Source organism: Sapajus apella, unplaced genomic scaffold (assembly GCF_009761245.1).
Source record: "Sapajus apella isolate SASKATOON/1434 unplaced genomic scaffold, GSC_monkey_1.0 scaffold6, whole genome shotgun sequence".
NCBI classification, from domain to species: domain Eukaryota; kingdom Metazoa; phylum Chordata; class Mammalia; order Primates; family Cebidae; genus Sapajus; species Sapajus apella.
The window spans coordinates 5,678,107-5,701,475 of record NW_022436946.1 but is presented as its reverse complement, the minus strand read 5'-3'; the positions used below and the strand labels follow the sequence as shown (position 1 = coordinate 5,701,475).

Sequence of the window (23,369 nt, the reverse complement as noted above, 5' to 3'; positions counted from 1 at the left end):
TGTATTTTCCTTCAAAATACGTATCTACTGGATGGATGGTTTATTGGATAGCCAGATGGCTACATATGATAAGGCAGATGTAGCAAAAGTATGACTGTTGTCGATGTGAGATGGTACATAGATATTTTCTCTGCAATTCTTTCAACTCTTATTGGGTCAAAAAATATCATACATTTGACTGCTTCTCACGACCCCCGTTGCCCCTAACTTGCTTCAAGCCTGCTATCATCTCTTGTCTTGTTGACGACAAAGGCTGCCCCACTGGTCTCCCCTGCTACTTCCTTTGCCCTTTGTTATTCTGTTCTAGACAAAGCAGCCAATATGGTTGGTTACAACATAATTCAGATCCAGTGACTTCTCTGAGCAAAGTCTACCAATGGCTTTCTATCTTGCTCAGGGTCAAAGCCAAAATGATTTTAGGGCTTAAAAGGCTTCTCATGGCCTGGCATCCTATGATCTGTCCTACAATGTCTGCTGGTCCGTCTCCCCTACACTCCTTTACAGACATATTAGCCCCTGTGTCACTTGCCAGAAATGTCCATATTCAGTCAGAGCACACATATTTATTTAACACAAAGTGTATCAGCGGGAATTCTGCAGAAAAGGGCACAGTGGTTAATTTGGGTGCACTACATCAGACAAAGCTAAAGCTTCTGTTATTGCAGGATTTCATGTAGATTTTAATATAATTCACTTTGGTGAGTTATGAATGTCTAAGACAAACTCTCATTGTGTAGAAAATCTCAACAATCCTTTAGGAAACTCTAACGTGGTATTTCATCCATTCGTCCATCCATTCATTCATTTAATAGGTTTTGATTGGATTCTCACCTTCTGCCAGGTATCATTTTAAGAGATAGGAATGCACTAAAAAGTGTGGCACTTCTTCTAACTCAAAGAGCTTATCATGGATGGGTCCAGTGGACATGCAGTTATAACATCCAGTTAGTCGTGGGCACATAAATGTGGAACCCCTGCCTGGCTTTGAGGGATAACTGTGGAAGGTTTTGTTGAGACGATCACATCTCAGTTAATTTGTGAAGGATGAATAAGTATTAGTTAGGTGAAGAATGAGGGAAAGGGCAGTGTAGAGAGAAGTGGTAAATGAAAGTGTGTAGAAGAGACAGAGAGTGAGCACAGTGTATATAGGTCCAGGAAGTAGCCCAATATAGAATGTAAGGCCGAGAGGTGTTCTCAAGGATGAGATCCTGGAGGACTCACTGTGCATCACAAGGAATTTGAGCTTCATTTTGCAAGCAATCTACCACTTTGAAGGTAGTGAGAAGCTATTGTTGGATTTTAAGCAGAGGAAAGTTATATTTTTGAAATACTGCTATAGCCTTTCTACAGAGATGGATGGAGTGATCCTAAGAATTGATCTAGAAAGATTAGTTAGAATCTTTAAAAGAGTTTATGAAATGGGTGTCAGGGAAGACAGGGTTAAGGAGTTTAGATTTGGGCTTGTCTAAATATCTAGTTCCCAGAGAGGGCTGGACTGAAGATATGTTTTGGGGAGTCTTTAGCCCCTCAAAACTCCATTTGATTCCTGAAACCATTGCAAAGCAGGACTCAGGGAGGGAGCTAAAGAAGGGTAAGACGACCAACACATCTACCCTGTAGATACTGGTATTTTATTGATGGACAGCGGAAAAAAGAGCTGGTGAAGGAAACTCAGAGGAGCCAGTCAGAGAGGCAGGAGGAAAGCCAGAATTGCAGGGTAGTAACAGACTTCAAGGGAGGGAGAGTGAACAACATTAACTGGTACACAGGGGTCAGGACAGCTAAGGACTGATTGGTGTTCTTGATGGCAATGTCAGTGGAGTTAGGGGCTTAAACAAGATTGCAGTGGAAAGTGAAGGTGGAGGCAGAAGTTTAGGTGGCTAGGGGAAGAGAAGTGGCAGAGCTGCCATTCAGAATAACGCCTCCTGTTTTGAACTGTAGTCATCTTTATTTATATAGTATTCTTCTCTTTCTGTTTGTCTTGATGCGGTAGATTTGCAGAGAAGTGCCTACCACTCTGAAGGAACACATCCAGGAGCCCAGTTCTGTTTCACAGACAAGAATTGCTGGTAAGATACAGTTTGTCTTTAACAAAGTTTTTAAACAATCAGTAAAGTAAAATTTTGTGATGTGAGCATCATCTATGAATTAGACTTATTTAGAAACATTGTGCCATTTTCTTTATTTAATCTACTTTCAATTATTTGAAAAGAGCATCTTCTTTAAACCCAAGACGTATTTGCCTGCCCAGTGTGGGCAAGGCATTTGTTCCCACGGTAGATAAGGCTGGCCTTTTCTGGACTCCACTGGCGCCTGGGCATCCACAGGTCCTGCTGAAGGGAAGATGAGAGGCTAGGTGCAGAAACTGGGGACTAGTTTTCTGGGTCCATGCAGCTTTTCAGGAAATCAGCTATAACTGCCTGTGTTGACATGAGCTGGATTAGCATATGTAATTTAGACCCTGATTGTAACTGAGAGCAAAAGGCTTAGATGTCCTTGGAACCAGGTGGGAGATGGGGATTTAAAAGCATTCTCCATCCTAGGAGACAAATCCTGCTCACTTGGATGTGGAGAAAGAAGAATGTTTTCTCACCATGTATTTCCTTCTCTCTTTATCCAGATTAGATCACAGACTACTGCCCCATGGCCACTGTCCCCACTGCCTTGCAGGTTTTCTGAACCATCATGTCCTGCTCTTCTTCTGTTGAGTCACCTGCAAAACCCCAAATGTGACTAACTCTAACTGTCCACTCACTCCCTGCCAGCTGCTTCTGCTGATTCTTTTTATTGCTCCTCCCTGTTTTTTTCTTCTCCCTCCTCCCCCTCCTCCTCCTTGACTTCCATGTCCACCTTCCACTTTCTACCTCTTCCCCTCCTCCTCCACCTCTGCCTCTTCCACTTCTTTTATTTTGGGGGCGGTGGAGGAGCCCTTTTATTTCTCTTCTTCCTCTTCTTTTTCTTTGCCTTCTCCTCCTCCTTCCCCTCAAGTTTTGGAGAAAGTGATGAGAGACAAGATTTTTTTTTCTTAGATTTTTTTGAGATTGCAAGCTTATTGAGGACCAAGTTTGTGCTCTTTATTACTTGTATTTCTGGAATTTTGCACCAAAAAAATCCTGGGGCCTGTTCAGGTTTCTTGATTAACATGCAGAACACTTGAATTGACATTTGGGTACCACTGCTTTGCAAATACATGCTCAACTCTGTAATTATAGGGAAAGGATTTGATGCATTTTATGAAATTGTCATGGGTTATCTTACTTTTTAGAACCTCATTATCATAAAGGAGCAGGGAAAATTTAAATACATATTTAGAAGTGTAAAAAGCTACCAGCAAAACTATACCTTCCATTAGGTGGATGGCTCATTTTTAACAAGATACTCGTCCTTGGGACAGACCTGAGACCTGAAGCTAATCTTAGTATGTCTCTCTCCTCCTACGCAATATTTTAATTCAGTTACTTCTTTTTAACATTATATTTAGAAAATAAAATTAACCATTTTAAAGTGAACAATTTAGTGACATTTAATGCATTCACAATGTTGTACAACCACTATTTCTATCGAGTTCCAAAATATTTCTATCACTCCAAAGTAAAACCTCTTACTCATTAAGCAGTTTTTTCCCATTGCCTCCTACGTCCAGCCCCTGGCAACCACCAATCTGCATTCTGTCTCCAAGGATTTATCTATTCTGGATATTTCATAAAAATGGAATCATACAATGCTTCTTTCACTTAGCATAATGTTTTTGAGGTTCTTCCTTGCCAACATCTTGCTGACTGTACTGATTTCGGAGCTATGACTAGCCATCTCAAATAAGCATTCAGCACTAAGAGACAGTCCAGCACTAAGAGAGTACTTTCTTCTGAGTACTGCTTGGCACTCATCTCTCAACTAATGACCTCATCTCATTTTTAAAAGAAAATAATTTTTAATTCCCCAGACAAAATCTTTTTGGTTTTCCCACTAGAGAATCCATCAAGCTACCTGCAGCTGTACCCATATACTCTATATACTTCTTTCCTGTTCAGAGAAAGGGTTATCTCTTTTCCTAAGACCAGTTCCTCCACTTATGCATAGGTTCCTATCTTCTCTGGACTGCTTATGTATCCTCTTTCTCTAATACTATACTGGATCATCCTTATTACCATACCTTTTGATGCATGTCGCTCTAGTTAATATTTAAACTGATGTATAATATTACATTATATTGGATATACTACAGTCCTCTGAATTCTCTCCTCTATGTATGCTTACCAGTCCCATAACTGTACACAATTTTTTTTAACTGTAGATGATTCACCCACTCCTTAGGCCCATAAACTTGGAGTCAACCTCAGCTCTTCTCTGGAATTAATATTCAATCCATCAGCAAGTAGTGTTGTTTCCATGTTCCATTCCACCTACTTTCCTGGTCTTGAACACCCTCATCCTTCTATCTAGATTATTGGAATGTACTCCTAAATCATAATCCTGATTCTATTCTCACCTCACTGTTTCTCCATGACCTATTCCTCTGATAGCAGATAGAGTAATGCTTTCTAAATGTAATTTTGATAGTGTTGCTTCTGTGATCACAATCTTTTAATCACTTCCAGCCACATAAATGAGTTCCAAAGTCTGGCCTTGGTCCAGAACACCATGCATATCTGCCTATCTCTCTAATCACATTTCTACTACTTTTCCCTTTGTTCCTTCTGTTTCAAATATACTGGTCTTCTTGCTGTTTCAAACATGCCGAGAACATATTCATTTCTGGTCTTTGTGCTTGATGTTCTTTCTTCTTGTCTTCCCCAAATATTCTTCTCTTGGATATTTGCATGTTTTTTCAAATATCCCCTTCTTGGCAAGCCCTTTCTTGCCCACAATATCTCAGATACATCCTGTCTCTTTGTCTTCTTGCATTGATATTACTTCGTAACATATATCCATTTTCCCTATGGAATGCAAGCTCCGGCCAGGCACAGTGACTCATGCTTGTAATCCCAGCACTTTGGGAGGCTGAGGCGGGTGGATCACCTGAGGTCAGGAGTTCAAGGCCAGCCTGGCAATGATGAAACTGTTTCTATTAAAAATACAAAAATTAGCCAGGCGTGGTGGTGGGTGCCTGTAATCCCACCTACTAGGAGACTGAGTCAGGAGAATTGCATGAACCCGGGAGGCAGAGGTTGCTGTGAGCCGAGATCGTGCCATTGCAGTCCAGCCTGAACTTTATCTTGCACACTCCCATGTCTGCAGTGTCTAGAATAGTACCTTACACATAATAGGTTCTTAGTAGGTATTTCATGAATTAAAACAATGATTTTTTTTTAAACTATGAAAGAAGTGAAGATTGGGCAGAAGGATGTGTGAGGTATTCTGCAGGGTGTGTAGTGATGAAATCGCTGGGTTATACATATGGGTGCCTTCTATTTCACTAGCTGCCGCGAGGGTGCTGTCTAGATTACTTGGCCCAGTTTACACTGACACTGGCTGTGTGTGATGGGTTCTCATTGTTCTACAGCATTACCAGCACCTCAACATTTTGTTCTCAGGACCCCTTTACACTTGTAAAAATTATTGAGGACCCTCCAGGAGTTTTCGTTTTTATGAGTGATATCTATCAATATTTACCTCACTAGAAAAACATTTCCATTAATTCATTTATTAAGTTGTTTAAAAATAACAATAAGGCCATTATGTGTTAACAAAAATAGCATGTTTTTGTAACATATTAGCATAAGCTGCTGGGAACAGTAGATCATGTCTATAATCCGAGCAGTTTGGGAGGCTGAGGCAGGAGGATCAGTTGAGCCCGGGAGTTTGAGACCAGCCTGGGTAACATAGGGAGTCCCCATACCTAAAAAAATAAAATAAAAAAAAAGCCATTCTTGGTGATGCAGTCCTATAGTTCCAACTTCTCAAGAGGCAGGGGTGGGAGAGTCACTTGAACCCAGGAGGTTGAGACTGCAGTAAGCTGTGTTTGTGCCTCTGTATCCCAGCCTGGGCGACAGAGTGAGCCCGTCTCAAAGAAAAAAATCCAAACAAACAAAAAACCAACTCTGTTTTCTAAAACAAACAAAAACTTGACAACGTTGCCGTTATATATTTTTTGAACACACCTGTATTCTTATGTCTGCATCTGGATTTGATCTTTTGTGATATCACATGTTATGTAGCCTTAGATAAAAATCCCTGTACACTTGGGAGAGAATGAGCCTAAAAAGGCAAATAATATGGTGATGATAATGTAGTCATCTCGACCTTTGTAAAGGTCTCTAGGAACCTAGAGCTTCTCAGATGTCACTTTGCTGTTGGTGGTCCTGTGGATATTGGGTGTGTCATTTTAATTTGTATTACCCCAGTAATTGAGGAGGTCAGACATTTATTTCACGTTTTTATGTTTATTGCCTTTCTTATTTCCTCTTTTGTAGATTGTTTTTAGATGATTTTTTAAGTTTCAGGAAAAAGTATTTTGGCTATCAGTTCTTTGTCTGGAATGTGGATTGCAAATGCTATCCCCTTTAATGTTTCAAAGGCTTTGAAAATCTTGACTTATCGTGCTCCTTTTGGAATTCTTAACCATTAATGGTTTATTAATAGCTTCCTTATTTTGTGTTTTCTGTTAGAGCTACTTCAGTCCTCTGAAGTCATACAAATATTCCATATTTTTAACTGACAATTTTGGTTTTCATATTTAGGTCCTTAATCCACCAAGAATTAATTTTCCTATGGTACATGTGAGGTTAAAATCAGTCCCATCATTTCTTTGCCGCAGTCATGGGTCAACACTTTATTGAACAGTAAATTCTTCCTCATTGATCTGTAATTCAGTCTCTGCCAAGGTCAGATTTCTCTGCCACTTACACACTGTGACTCTTCTCTTCCGTTGGTCCGTTTAAATGTTTCAGTCCATAATATACTGAGTTCATTATTATTTGCTAGATAATATAATGTAATATTTGGGAGGGCATATTTCTCTACCAAAAATAAAAATTTGACTGTTTTTTGTCCTTTTCTACATTAATTTTATAACCAGAAATTTGAATCAATGATTTTTGTTAAGTTACACTCAAACCTGTAGGGATTTTTATTAGGATTGTGCTGAACTTACAGATTGGCTATATGTTTTAGAAAATTATTTAGGCCTCATCTAATATGTCATATCTAAAGTAAGTTTCAGATGGCTTTAATTACTAATTCAACTACTTTTGTATCAAAACCAATCAGTTTGGCAATGAATATTAAATACATACTTTTTTGTATTTTCTGACTCAGTAATTCTACTTGGGAAATCTATGCTAAGATAGTGATCATAGGCCGGGTGCGGTGGCTCAAGCCTGTAATCCCAGCACTTTGGGAGGCTGCGGCGGGCGGATCACAAGGTCAAGAAATTGAGACCATCCTGGCCAACATGGTGAAACCCCGTCTCTACTAAAAATACAAAAAATTAGCTGGGTGTGGTGGCGTGCACGTGTAGTCCCAGCTATTCGGGAGGCTGAGGCAGGAGAATTGCTTGAACCCAGGAGGCAGAGGTTGCAGTGAGCCGAGATCGCACCACTGCACTCCAGCCTGGCACCTGGTGACAGAGTGAGACTCTGTCTCAAAAAAAAAAAAAAAAAAAAAGATAGTGATCATAAATATGCAAAATACTCTACTCTAAAAGATATTCCTTGCAAGTTTTTTAAAATTAAAATAAAATTTTAGCCGCAATCTAAGTATCGAAGGGTTAAATGAAAGTTAGTGGATATAGGGATAGGTTATTACACAGGTATTCACAATGTGTTTATTAAGAATAAAATATGCTCACATTATAAAGTTAAATGAAAAACGAATAAAAAATTAGGAATAAGTTAGCTTTATAATTAAAATCATCTTGCCAAAATGAAATAATACTTCTAATTCTCCCATGTTTGTACTTTTAGTTTTTCTCAGTATCAGTGTTGATTACGTTCTAGAATGTTGTGAAACTGTTCTGTTGGCTTGATAGCTACCAACCACATATGGATATCACAGGTAATATCATAGCCATTTCAGTGTGCAAAAATAACCTCTTAGATTTTTTTTAGTTTAACTAAATTTTATTTAACTACATATGTATCTTTCACCATGACACCACCATAATCAAAATATCCTATTGATTGATTTCTCTTTTGCTGCGTTTTTTATTTCAGCTCATCCTAGTGTCCAAAAGGTGGTGCTAGTATCATCTGCATCAGATACTCCTGTTCAGTCTCCTCGTACTTCAGAAATTTCAATTCCTGCTGATCTTGATAAAACTATAACAGAACTAGCCGACTGGCTGGTATTAATCGACCAGATGCTGAAGTCCAACATTGTCACTGTCGGGGATGTAGAAGAGATCAATAAGACCGTTTCCCGAATGAAAGTAGGTGAATAGTGTAAAGGCTTGCCATGGAAATGCCACAACCCAGAGACAAACCAGATCTGTTTGAATCCCTTTTGTTTATCCTAAAACTATGAGAGAATGAGGTTTAAGAAATTCTGTATTTGTCAAACAGCCATCTAGGGCTAACTACAAAGCTTAGAGCTTTTCTGGCATTTATACTGCAGTGATATGATCAGGTTTTCTGACTTGAACTAAAGGACCCACTGCATTTTAAAAATCTAAAACCGATACCATAAAGCTAGGCACATTAGTATAATTATAAGCTGGTGTTAACATTTCACGCCTGTTATGTGATGTGGGATAGTTTCCTAAAGTGCCTTTGCAACTTCTATTACATAATGAGATGAATTCCTGACTTTAGAAGTATCTCCTATAGTTTTATTATTATACTTATATCGTCTAATATTAATTTGTAAAATTCTTTCTCCATATTTAGTGTGTGCTAAGTTCTGGACTGTGAGTTACACAGGGATACTGACGAGAATATACTAATAGAAATTGGGCATCTACAATAAAATAATAATAACAGCTATCGCTAGCTTTTACTAAGCGCGTCAAATGTACTGGGCATTTTTCTAAGTATTTGACACGTTACCTCATTCAGTTATTTAATAATCTTGTGAGGTAGATATGGTTTTTATTCCCACATGACAAATAAGCCCAAACTGAGGCAGAGGCGCTGAGTGCATGTAAGTAGAGAAATTACCGTGGCAAGGCCAGAGTCTCATGAAAGCCTCAGGACAGGCACAAGCCACCTGTTGGGGGAGCCAGGATGAGGAAGGGGATCACTTCTCCTGTGGTGGAAAGCAAACTGTGTGGGTTTTGGCATCTGAGATAAAGCGATGGCATGCCTGGCATAGGGAACAGAGTGAATAAAGATGTGGTACAGGAGGCACGAAGGACTTTAGGGTCAACATTTGTGCAATTAAGAAATACTTCACAGCATGAAGTAAGGCAGGAAAGGCAGCTAAAGTTCCCTTTGTGAAGGAGCCTGCAGGCTGTGCAAACCTCTGAATATTTAGTCTGTACGCAGTTGGTAAGCCTCTTTCTTCCCATTTCTTTTTCTTTTAAAAATTGTGGCTAGGAACTCGTGATAACAATGCTCCACTTTAGTAGGAGACTAGGATGGATTGGAGGCAAGAAATGCTTAAATCAAGGCAAAGAGCCCTTTCTGAAGTGACTAAGAGGATGCTATTGCAATTAGCGGAAATAAGGAATAGAAGAAATGGAGTGTGAATGAGGGTTTCAGTGATTTAGTTTCAGACGTGTTGTGGTAAGGAGTCTTTATGCCATTTAGAAGGAATTGATCAGCATTCATTACTATGTGCCATGGGACTTAGGATTGAAAGTGGTGGGCAATCCATTTAGTGGTAATATTTGACACCAGAGGAGTAGCTGAAATCTACAAAATTAGTGAATTTGTAAAGAGGAAGGACTGGGAAAGAATCATTTGCCACTATCTGTATTTTTTGTAAATTGTGTTTTCTAGTCTCTGACTGTCATTAGTTCTGTACTGAAAACACATGATTTTCCTGATGTTGTTACCATTTCTCCCATATTTATCAGCACTGAGAGACACAAACCATCTACAGCAGGAATTTTTCATGTCTAAGAGGATTTAATTTATAGTTATTCCTCTTAGCACTTTTCTATGTCACCCCCAACCCTGTGACATTAGTTTCATATCTGACACAGAACAGATATGCCACGCGTCAGTGGCAGCAATAACTGCTAATGTTTTCAGGGCATTTGTTTTAGCTTTTGAAGGGATTTTCTTTATTTAATGTCCTCAGACTGGATGTAACTGAGCTGGCAGTATTATTTATTTTTTGTGAAAACAAAAACACAGAGAGGTAAAGCCCCTTGCCTCGTGACTCAGATGCTAAATGGAAGAACTGAGATTTGAACCCAGAATCTTTAACTTTAAATCAGGTACTCATTTTCTGCCACGTTGCTGATGCCTCAGTATGCCATAGAAGAGGAAAACAACAACTTCGATGTCAACACATCTGTTTTGCTTAGTATTCTTCTCATATGGCTTATTAACTTATCATAATAATCATTTCTACTTAACAGATTACAAAGGCTGACTTAGAACAGCGCCATCCTCAGCTCGATTGTGTTTTTACATTGGCACAGAATTTGAAAAATAAAGCTTCCAGTTCAGATGTGAGAACAGCAATCACAGAAAAATGTAAGTTTTTTAAAAATTATGTATCATCACCCACTTTCCCTTCAAATGGACGGACACACACACACTCAACACACGCACACCCAGTAATAGTGTTTAATATTAGTTTCTCTTTATTTATACAGAAACGTAGCTTTCCCTTGTTTTTATAAATCTTTTGTGAACATTGTTACGATGACCTTATGAATTCATTAATTTTAACATCACAACTCTTAAGTAATTACTTACACATTGGGTTTTCTTCTCTTAACTTAGGTCTTTTTTTAGAAGAATAAAAAAGAGAGAAACTCACAAGAATGCAAATCCATTCTCTCATTATATTTTGTTCTCTAAAATCAGGTCTTACTATGTCTTTTAACTCACCTCAAAATTCAGTCCATAAATATTTATCGAGCAACTACTATGTACTTATGTGACTGACGTTAATTTGGGGATGCTTTAGTTAAAAATGAGAGAAAACAAAAACATAAACATACAAAACAATAGGAAACAAAGATCCTTGCATGGGGTTTGCATTCTAGCTCAGAAACATCTGTTAAATCTGTGTGACGTACACATTCCCACTGTGTACGTTTCTGCATCTAAAATACGTAGAAAAATAGCTCCGTTTCTGTGTAAATAAAGAGTAACATTGCCACTGTGTATGTCACACAGATTTAACAACTGCTTCTGAGCTAGAAGCATCTAGCTTCTACGAACCCTTCTCAATGGGAACGTACTACCAATAGCAAACGAAGTCTAAATTCTCAAGAATGGCATCTAGGGATTGTCACAATCTGCTGCCACTATCCCGTCTCTCAGTTCAGCCCTCAGCCCGGTCTGTCATTATTCTGTGCTATATGTATTCCTTAAAGCGTCCTGACAGTTCCTAGTCCTCTTACCTTTATTCGCGTTATTTTTCTCTTGGCCTTTTCTTCCCAGGTGAAATTCTACGAAGCAGTCAAAATGTCACCCCCTTTGTGACGTCTTTCCTTCCTCTTCTATTTCCTGGTGAATGTTAATTTCTATTTTTTTAGTTCCTTCTATGGCCTTTTCCCCCCATAGCTTTATTATAGATCCCACGACTACTTTAATTCTGTCTTCCTTCCATAGATTGTGCATATCTATCTTTCTGCCCTTGGGCCTTTCACAGTGCCCAATACAAATTAACTACCTGATAAATACTTGTGGCAAAATAGAAACTGGAAGGATAAAGCCTAATCTTTCTCAAGGGAGGAAAGTCAACTACTCTCCCTGTAAAAAGTATGTTTTGATTTCAAAATAATCATGGGAGCAACAAGGTTGCTATAGGACATACAATAGAAAAGAACTTTTAATGTCTGACAGTGTTGGCTAATTTTTACTAAATACACCATTTTCCTTCCTTTCTTTCTCTTTTGATGAATAGATGGATTGTGTTTGTTACGGAACTTTGGAGTGAGTCAGTTTCCCCTCACATCACAGGGGCGCTCCTCTGCTCTAGTGTCCAAACTATTGACAAAGCCATTTCCAGTTTGCTTTTTCTATTTGATGTTTATTTTTATTTTTTCCATCACCTCTCTTTTTGTCCAAAACTTTTTTCAAGGTTTTTTGATTTGCAAGACTTTCCTTCTCCTAAATATCTTTCCTTTCCCATTTAATGTACACACTCTGTTTTCTCTTTGTATGTTAACGTTTTTGTGCGTGTAGAGGTTTGATAGTCTTCATCACTCCTCATTATATGAAAAACCTTTCTCAGGGGTAGTGTGCTGCTACCAATAGTAACCTGTTTTTAGGATTTAACTCACAATGAATAGGATACTTTATTTTTTATGATAAACCTGTGATATTTACTCTCGCTTGATATCTTTGGTTTCATTTGTTTATTGTTAAAGGATTCTATTAGTAATAGAATCGGTCATAAGTACTTTATGTAACTTTTTATCTGACAAAAGAATATTATGATAGATTTGTCCTCTCTTGCTTTAAGTTTAAAATGTAAGTGATTTATTTAAACAGTTAAGACAGCATAAAACAGATCGTCTCATTGAGCAATTTTTAAAAGAATAATGACATGTAAGTATAATTTAAAGCCTTCTGAACAACCTTAAGTTGATAGCTTTTGTTTTTTTTTTTTTGAGATGGAGATTTGCTCTTGTTGCCCAGGCTAGAGTGCAGTGGCGTGATCTTGGCTCTCTGCAACTTCTGCCTCCCACATTCAAGTGATTTTCCTGTCTCAGTCTCCGGAGTAGCTGGGATTACAGGCACCCGCCACCACGCCCAGCTAATTTTTGTATTTTTAGTACAGACAGGGTTTCACTATGTTTGCCAGGCTGGTCTTGAACTCCTGACCTCAGGTGATCTGCCCACCTTGGCCTTCCAAAGTGCTGGGATTACAGGTGTGAGCCACTGTACCTGGCCAGTTGATAGCTTTTATGGTTTACTATAACCACATATTATCCCAAGAACTTTGCCAGAGTGTTTCATGGTAACTCAGCTGGAATGTTATCTTGTAGGTATGTTCTTCATGGGCCTCGTACTTAACTATAGCCTTTCTGTTTGTCTGACATCCAAAACATCTTCCAGCAGTATGGCTTTAATGTTCTACCTACTTATTATCAGCAGGTTCCTGCAGATATGCTGAATTATCATTTATTAGTACTTCAGTTCAAGATTATGAACTGACTCTGAAGTGATTAATAAAAAATTTAAGTTTCCAGCTGGGCATATGGCTCATGCCTGTAATCCCAGCACTTTGGGAGGCTGAGGTGGGCAGATCAGAAGGTCAGGAGTTCGAGACCAGCCTGGCCAACATGGTGAAACCCCATGTCTCCTAAAAATACAAAATTAGCTCAGTGTATTGGCGGCACGCACATGTAGCCCCAGCTACTCAAGAGGCTGAGGCAGGAGAATCACTTATACCTGAGATAGTGCCACTGCACTCCTGGGCGATGGAGCGAGACTCTGTCTCAAAAAATAATAATAATAAGTTTCCCTAGATCTCTGTGTCCGTAACACCATGTTAAAAATAGAGAAAGGGGAAGAGAGGAAGCAAGAGGAGAAATAGAGAGAGAAGGTGATGATGAGTGAAAGGACTCTAAAGAAACAAAGAGGAAGGACAAGAGCCAGTGTGAAATTTTTTATGATGAAGAGTTGCTGGGTGCATAGTACTTGATTCTCTTTTACTTTCAGTGTGTCTCTTGAACCTGGACATATAAAATTCCTTTTAGAAAGGTTTCTTGCTACAACAAAATAGATGCAAAAAATATTCTTACACAGTTCATTTTCTTCTAAAATCAAGACTGCCTTAGAAAAACCTCCTTTGAGGGTAACAAGTGACTGTCTCTCTGTCTTAAAGTTCTGTCATGAAGCACTGTTAAAGCATACCTTCATCAAACCAGGTCTAGAAATACAAAATTAAATCAAAAATTATTTTCTTCATAATTTTGTGGCCATATCAGTTTATAATAGTAGTTATTTTATTGCAAGTTGTTTTGGAGCACTGAAAATAGAGTTCAAGTTTTCTTTTTTTAAAATCAAGCATGGCTTCAGAAATATATCAATTTTATAGGATGGCAGATGTGTATTAAAATTCCTTTAAAATGTGTTAATCAGCTTGGCCTTCTTTCTGTTTTCTGTTTATAGACTTATTTATGATACAATTGATCTGGCATTTTTTCTTTCTCCTGAGAGTTACGTGTTGAGATTTTTTTTTTTTTTTTTAATGCTACCCTCAGTGGAAAAGGTCAAGAACCAGTGGGATGGCACCCAGCATGGTGTTGAGCTAAGACAGCAGCAGCTTGAGGACATGATTATTGACAGTCTTCAGTGGGATGACCATAGGGAGGAGACTGAGGAACTGATGAGAAAATATGAAGCTCGACTTTATATTCTTCAGCAAGCCCGACGGGATCCACTCACCAAACAAATTTCTGATAACCAAGTAAGACTCATCAGATATTTTATGGCAGTATTATTTTGTTGGATATACTGTTTTTTTTCTATTGTTCACTGTAATAATTCTCCTCCTCCTCCTCCTCCTCCTTCTTCTCCTTCTTCTTTGACAGTTTCACTCTTGTTACTCAGGCTGGAGGGCAATGGTGCAACCTTGCCTCACTGCAACCTCCGCCTCTCAGGTTCAAGCGATTATCCTGTCTCAGCCTCCCAAGTAGCTGGGATTACAGACATGTGCCACTATGCCCGGCTAATTTTGTATTTTTAGTAGAGAACAGGGTTTTCTCCATGTTGGCCAGGCTGGTCTCAAACTCCCGATCTCAGGTGATCTGCCTGCCTTGGCCTACCAAATTGCTGAGATTACAGGCGTGAGCCACCACGCCAGGACCTGTTCACTGTAATTCTTAACAATAGGACCCTGTCATGGTGTTTTCCTAAGTTCTTAGAGTATATTGAAATTTATATGAAGAATTTGATCTGGAAGATTTTTTTTGAAAAATTTCTGGAGGCATAACAAGTGAAAATGTACATGTCTCCTAGATTTATAGCTCACTGACTTTCTGCAAGTGAAACACACCCACAAATCAGCATCTAGAAAGAGAACATTTTCAAGATTCCAGGAACCTCTTTTGCTCCCTTCTGTACTGTATTAGTCTGTTCTCATGTTGCTATAAATAACTACCTGAGACTGGGTAATTGATGAAGAAAAGAGATTTAATTGACTTACAGTTCTGCAGACTTAACAGGAAGCATGACTGAGAGGTGTCAGGAAACTTAAAATCATGGCAGAAGGCAAAGGGGAAGCTGGTGCCTTCTTCACTAGGCAGCAAGACAGAGAGGGATAGAGCAAAGGGGGAAGTGATTGATTTTTATTGATTGATTGATTGATTGGAGACATTGTCTTGCTTTGTCACTCAGGCTGGAGTTCAGTAGAGCAGTCTCGGCTCATTGCAACCCCCACCTCTTGGGTTCAAGTGATTCTTGCCTCAACCTCCCAAGTAGCTGGGATGACAGGCATGCACCACCATACCCAGCTAAATTTTGTATTTTTTGTAGAGACAGGCTTCTACCATGTTGCCCAGGCTGATCTCCAACTCCTGAGCTCAAGTAATCTGCTCGCCTCAACCTCCAAGTGTCACAAACTTTTAAACCATCTGATCTCGTGAGAACTCATTCACTATCACAGGAACAGCAAGGGGGAATATCACCTCCCACCAGACCCCTCCAATTGGACATGAGGCTTGGCTGGGGACACAAATCCAAACCATATTACTTACATACTTATTTATCCTGAAGTTTATTTTTATTAATAAAATATTCTGAGACTTTCATTTGAGGGCTACTGTAGTGTACAAATCAGATGTAGTTACTTTTGATATCTTTTACTAAGTAAAAATTAGTTACTTTTAATATCTTTTTACCCAAACTCTTTTATCAATTTCATAATAGCAAGTATCTTTTTCTGTCATCAGTTCGGTTATAGAGTTGATAATATTGAACAACTGTAGTATTTTTAAAAGTGCTTTTAATATTCTCTCTGTAATTATAAAATATCCTTGAATTGGAGATTTTGGTTGTGAGGTTATAGTTTGGTATAACAGTTATTTGCCCTCAGCTAGCCTAAGACAAGTGTATGTTTGTAAAAAATTTAAGAGACTATATGTAGAAAACAATTGAAAATGTAGGAGTTTGTTTTTATTCTCCACAAATGCAGACTTTCCTTGGTTACAATTTTAAAAGCAAATGGCTAGTTAATATGCGTTTCTGGATCATTCTCTGTGTTAGAGATACCTGCTGATGGTTTCCACCAAGTGACTCTCAAGTAATAGTGAAGCTCCTGCCCCTTAACTAGAGAAATGCAATTAAAAGTGATGTCAGTGTTTCAGTCATCATAGGATAACGTTCTTTTCTAATCAGCAGCGTGGTTCTTTTCTTCTGAAACTTTAGGGTGATTTGAATTTCCCAACTGCTACAGAAAGCATTATATTAAAAGTTCCAGTTGTCATTTAGATTTCATGGCGACAGCCTTGATCTAGAGACTCTCGGAGGCTGAAAACCTGTGTCAAAGAACAAGGGCCAGTGCACAAATTCCGCATCAGTTTGGGTATTTAGGCAAACTCTTGGTAAACCTTGGTTGGCAGTTTGATCCATTCAAGATTACGTTTATCTTTGTAAACACACCCTGGGATCCAGGGGCAAAACAAAAAGACGTCCATGTTGTTGATCATTCACGTTTCTCCCAGGCATGTATGCAAGAACTCTCTCTCTCCTTTATAATGCATATCCCTGTAAGGATCAGAAGTACAGCAGAAGGAATGAAAAATGCAAATGGTTGGAGGAAGGAAAATATCGCAAAAAGAAAAAGATAATAATCTTGTAATATTATTGTCTGTGTACCTGACCGCTCTCTTAACATGTTTCTTTGTATTTCTACTAATTTTGGTTTAAGCTTACATATAAGAAAGAGTTTGTCCCCAGTCATTCATCTTTTGATATCTGTATCTGAAACATGTCCAAATCTGCTGGACGTACTATTGTTTTGATTATACTAATTACTGAGTGACCAAGTCTAACAAATAGACCTGCACTTGCACCTCAGATACTGCTTCAAGAACTGGGTCCTGGCGATGGTGTCATCATGGCGTTCGATAATGTCCTGCAGAAACTGCTGGAGGACTATGGGAGTGATGACACAAGGAATGTGAAAGAAACCACAGAGTACTTAAAGACATCGTGGATCAATCTCAAACAAAGGTGAGTCTGAAGCCCTGGCAGGTGAATGTATATCGTCAGGTTGAGAATTTGATTGCTTTGGCTTTCTTATGAAAACCTGCCAAACATGTGGCTGCTGCAAGTACATTTTATTATTATGTTTTTTTTTATACTGTGACATGCTGAGTTAGCATTATCATACTTTGTACAGAATATATGTTTATATCATATGTATTTGGATTTTTACAATGGAGTTTTTTTTTTTTTAATAAGCCTAAACCTTGCCAATGATTACGTGTTCTGATTGTCTTACCCTCTCAGTATTACCTAGAATACACTTTGCAGTACTCTGATGGTGAGGAGGGCAGGTGTTTACAGATGCGTCAGGGTAAGAGTATCCCTAAAGGCAATTGTAATAGTGTGCTATTTGGTTGCGGCATCCTAAGTTGAAGACCAGACACACAAGGATCCAACACTAGACACCTGAAATAATCTATGTGCATTTAGGATTTCAGTTAATTTACTATCTTTTCTCCCATTACTTTGTCTAGTCAGAGTATTTGGAACAGCCCAAAATAGATTATGTGCTTACAAGAGAATTTTCTGTCACTCGAACACCTAGAATCTGAGAAACTATAAACAATGATTAGCATCTCTTTAAGATTGCATATTTATATTCCATCATTAGTAGAAAAAGATGTTTACTTCCTGCATATAGTACTGGGAATGCCTGTGTCTAAGTGAAATTGCACACATCTTTTTCTATTAAAATGCAGCTGTCTGAAAACTAATTTCGTATCAAAACACGTCTGTTTTGCCATGAATAAAATGGGGTATTAGAGACCTTTATATTCCTGTTAATAAAGTATGGCCAAACATTTAATAACATTTTGACAGGGAGAAGTTTTGTACATTTCCAAAATGTTATTTTTAGTTAGAATCTCGAAAGCTCTGAAAACTCAAAGAAGAGAATTATGGGGCAGAATGTGAAGTTGAATGTGTTGTTAGATATACCTAGGATAGTGGAGAAGATAAGATTGGGTTAGCAAATACAAAACTTCGCAGGTGGTCATAAATCGTTCTACTGTAAGGACACATGCACATGAATGTTTATTGCAGCACTGCTTACAATAGCAAAGACCTGGAACCAACCCAAATGCCCATGGATGATAGACTGGACAGGGAAAATGTGGTACATATACACCATGGAATATTATGCAGCCATCAAAAATGATGAGTTCGTGTCCTTTGTAGGGACATGGATGAACCTGGAAACCATCATTCTCAGCAAACTGACACAAAAGCAGAAAATCAAACTTTTCTCTTTTATTGTAATAGATTATTTGGATATAGTAAGGATATCATAACTAAGGTGGGGAAGAAGGTGAATTAAGAAGAACTTCAACCTTGAGAGATACGGTCCTTAAATATACTTTATCTTTGTGTTTCCAGAGTACCATGTATGAGAATTAGGACTTTGTTTTTGCTGTAAACAATACCAGGAAAATTGATCCCTTAGGAATGTGTGGCCTGCTTTGTTTAGCACCTCCAATTCTTTCTTTTTTGCTTTTACTTTGTAAATATTTTAAGACAGCCTACAGCAGTAGTTGGATTAGATGGAAGAGGCAATTAAAAATGAGTTATATTGCAAGGTGATTTTCCATTTATCATAGCTAAGGCAACCATGCTGTTCCAGTTCCTTTGCAGTTACAAGTGTTTGTCCTTGTTCTGTTTTCTCTCTGCATTTTGGGAGGGGAAATAAGTAATTATATTAATATTTAGACATGATTTAGATATAGTGTTACCTATAAAGAAGGGAAAACAGAACAAAATTGGCTCATGGGTTACCTTCATGAATGACAACTAGGGCTTCTGTATATAAAGAGAGTTTTCCCTTTTAAACACAGTGAAAAAAAATTGTAAATATTTACAATCTTTAACTGTTTTAAATGAACTTCTTTGTAGAATGCGTTAATCTTTCTTTGCCTTCTTAAAGTTTGTGAAAGTGTATTTAACTTTTTTTTTTGAATTCTTGGTATTACTGTTGCGAAGATAGAATTAAGGAACTTGAACGGATTTACAGTTCTTCTGAACCAGTATTTCTCAACCTCTTTTTACATTATCACTTCCCTAAGGAGCCTTTGTAGACCCATCTCCCCCATGAAATTTTAATACCATGATACACTGTGTACTGTATGGTTATACTTTATACATAAAAAGAGTACATTTTTTTCACCCTCCTTCTGAAAAGAAATAACCATTTATTACTTCTGTTGAGAATACATGGTCTAATCTAATGTTCTCAGGCTCAGAGAAGTTAAATGACGTGCAAAGTCATGGAGCACAGTCAGGATGATATTTCTCTATACTAAATGGTAATGCTCTTCATGGTCTGAGTTCTGAAGAATTGGCAGTAAATTCATTCAGGCGGCTATACTTTGTGAGATTTCGGGATTTGTTTTGTGCATGTAAATTTTGAGTACTGATTCATTATCAGGCACTGTACTAAGCTCTTCGCACACATCCTTTCATTTACTCTTCACCACAACCACAGGAGAGAGGCGTCATTTTTATTAGCCCTGTGTTGATGAATAAACTGAAGTACAGAGAAGTTAAGGAATGACTCAAGATCACACAGCTTATAATGGCAGTCCTGGGACTGGAATTCAAACTTGACTGGCAAGCCAGGCTCTTACCGTCTCTAAAAACAGTTCCATTTTTCTTCTTTGAATCAGACTGTCAGCCGTTGCTGACATTCTTGGTGCCTGCTTTGTGTACCACCTCTCAATTCAATCTGTAATTCCGTTTACTGATTCTTATCTGTGTTGAGTTTAGAAGCCAGATCAGATGAAAGATATGGGGGCCTTTTTTTATGAATAATGTAATGCACCCCAGCACGTGGCCATCACACCCCTCTAATGGCTGCTGAGAGGCATTTTTACCATTGCTGCCCTCTTGTCTTCTAACCTATTTTGTCTATATGTCATTGTCAGCCAAATTTTGAGGGGTGAAGGGTTGTTAGACTTGCACATGGAATACTGTTAGTGCAGCATAATGTGTGAAGTTTAATATCAGCTTTCAAAGGAAATGTTTTGTATGAATTGCAGTTAGCCTAAATAATATGGCTATTCGCAATTTTAGGTCCACAATCTCTTATCTGCAATGCCAAAATCTAAAAACAGCTCAGATAACAGAAAGCTTTGAATTACCATGGGGCTGTTTATTAAAGTCTTTATTTATTCTGGTTAGTATGAATAGCCTTGTTCCTTGCAGCAGAAATATTAATGTGTTTGATTGCTTCCCCAGACCCTGCTCAGAGGTTGTAGTTAATATAGTTACTTTCATATTAGTTTTCTAATGTACAAAGAAATCTTAATTTGAAACACAGCTGAGCCCTGATTTTTTTGGATTCTTTGAACAGCAGGCTGTTTCTGATGTTTCTAACTAATCTATATATTCTGACCACTACTATTTTTTTACTTACAACTTTTTTTTCCTTCCATCTCTTAATGCTAATTAACAAATGTTCTAGTGCCAGTTGAGATAGTGATTGTTGAAAGGTTTTTATAGTACAGTTAGTGTGGATGCCTGATTTGGGTCTGAAAGGCTATTTTACCTGTATATATTTTGGCATTCTAGGACTAAAATAACATTTGGTGTGTGTATGTATACACACACACACACACGATGCATGTATATACACATGTATAACTATGTATAGATGTGTTTGATTCCACATGCATGTATATACAGGCATATGTATATACCTGTATGTGCTGAAGTATTATAAAGCAAATGGGACAGTATAACTGTGTGCTATAAACAATTTCTTAGAAATCACTAATTACTCTGTCTTTTTCTCCTTGTCCTTATCCCATGAAGTCGTTTTACCTTGCCTCTGTTAAGGTATTTCTAGGTTTGTACAGGCAGAACAGAAAGCACAGTGTGTATGGTATTGGGCAATCCTTGGTTAAAAGCCCAACTTACGTACTTACCTTCTGTGTGAGCCTGTAGCAAGTTAACTCGCTGGGTCTCCATTTCCTTGATTCTAAAGTGGAGAACGTGTCTAATATATATGATTGTTGTAAGATCAAAAGTTATGTATAAAAGTTCTTGGTAGGTGGTTTACGCTCAATGAAAAGTAGCCCAAACTGTCGTCATCTGCTCTTTCATATAATGTCTTTCTAATAAATCCACTGCCTTTAGTCAAATGCACAGTACTTTCTGTGGTTAAATTAGCAGAAGGTTGAGTCATTATCAGTTGTCTGTCTACAGTCATTTTGAACTCTACTTTAATTAATGATAAAATACTTCATTGTATGCTTTTCTGAGTGCAGAATAGATATTCTAAATCTTTATTAAGACGAAATTTCTTGAAAATGCAGTTTCCTTGGTTTGCAGAATTATCACAGTTGCTGAATTTACCTTGCATTTAAGTGTTTTATGCAAAGCAAAAAATAACCATCCTGGGAAGAAAAGGTACAGAATTTAAAAAGACATAATTATTTATTTTTATAAGATAATTTTTATTTTATTTAAGTTCCAGGACACATGTGCAGAACATGCAAGTTTGTTACATAGGTAAATGTGTGCCGGGGTGGTTTGCTGCATCTGTCAACCCATTACCTGGGTAATAAACCCAGCGTGCATAGCTATATATCCTGATGCTCGCCCTCCTCCTGGCCCCTGCCTACAGGCCCCAGTGTTTGTTGTTCCCCTCCCTGTGCCCATGTGTTCTCATTGTTCAGCTCCCACTTATAAGTGAGAACATGCAGTGTTTGGTTTTCTGTTCCTGTGTTAGTTTGCTGAGGACAATAGGTTCCAGTTCCATCCATGTCCCTGCAAAGGACATGATCTCATTCCTTTTTATGGTTGCAGGGTATTCCATGGTATATATATATACCACATTTTCTTTATCCAGTCCATCATTGATATGTATTTGGGTTGATTCCATGTTTTTGCTGTTGTGAAGAGTGCTGCAGTGAACATACATGTACATGTATCTTTATAATAGAATGATTTATATTCCTGTGGGTATATACCCAGTAATGAGATTGGTGGGTTGAATGGTAATTCTGTTGTTAGGTCCTTGAGGAATCGTCATACTGTCATCCACAATGGCTGAATTAATTTACATTCCCACCAACAGCATAAAAGCATTCCTATTTATCCACAGCCTCACCAGCATCTGTTGTTTCCAGATTTTTAAATAATTGTCATTCTGACTGGCGTGAGATGGTATCTCATTGTGGTTTTGATTTGCATTTCTCTAATGCTCAGTGGTGTTGAGCTTTTTTTTCATATGTTTGTTGCATAGATGTCCTCTTTTGGGAAGTGTCTGTTCATAAGACACAGTTATTTAATGTAAGAAGCACAAGTACAGATATATCCCGTAAGGAAATTTTATTTTCTTCTTTTGACGTGGTATTATCTTTCTCATTAATGTTTATTAACTCATTAATAATGGCCAGCGAGACATGTGGAATGTATATCGTTTTCAAAAGTTTATTTAAATATCACGTACACTACGGACTGAATTTGTGACTATTCTGAAAACAGATTAGTTTCCGAAAATTTAATTTTGATTGATTTTCCAATTAATTTTGTTGTATATTTGGAAAGTTCTATCTGTTATTACTTTTTCAGTAATGATGTTTATTGTCCCTGTAGATTACTAAAAATGAAGCTTTTTTTCAGCATTTATTCTTTGTTCAATTTGGTCAATTCCTTTTAACAGTGATCAGTAAAACATACACATATTGGGATTGTTTCTTAAGGCCTGATATCAGCCAGACTCAGCCTTCAAGCTTCTAAAATGAATGCTGTAGCAGCTGTCATTCCCAAATCAATGGGCTTAGGTGAAGAGTAGAGATAGTCTTATCCTTCTAGCAAGTCCACCAGTATGAGGTTTGGAGATTTGGGTCAGTCAATTTGATTTATCTTCTCGGAAGCTTACTTCTTTCCCTGAAAATCACCTTTATTTTTCAACTTGTTTTATTTATTTTCTTTGCTAGCATTTGATTTTCAGTTTTCCCTTCCAAGCTTGGAATAAAACTGGCCAAAAAGAGAAGCATAAAAATTATAGTCTTCTATATTTTCCTCTTCTGTTATGTTTTTTAATATTTCAAGTATCATTTTATTGCTCTTTTTTAGAAAAAAAAATCA

General features: G+C 37.8%; 1 protein-coding gene across 11 annotated transcripts in view; it reads left to right on the top strand.

The window, feature by feature from the left end:
• Window positions 1-23,369, top strand: part of UTRN (utrophin) — a 536,298-nt gene that overhangs the window by 216,934 nt on the left and 295,995 nt on the right. For all 11 annotated transcript variants that reach the window (XM_032274352.1, XM_032274350.1, XM_032274353.1 and 8 more), the window contains 5 exons: window positions 1,994-2,069; window positions 8,154-8,368; window positions 10,466-10,583; window positions 14,276-14,481; window positions 17,092-17,246. In XM_032274352.1, coding sequence (XP_032130243.1) covers window positions 1,994-2,069; window positions 8,154-8,368; window positions 10,466-10,583; window positions 14,276-14,481; window positions 17,092-17,246 — 770 coding nt within the window. The remainder of the gene's footprint in view (window positions 1-1,993; window positions 2,070-8,153; window positions 8,369-10,465; window positions 10,584-14,275; window positions 14,482-17,091; window positions 17,247-23,369) is intronic.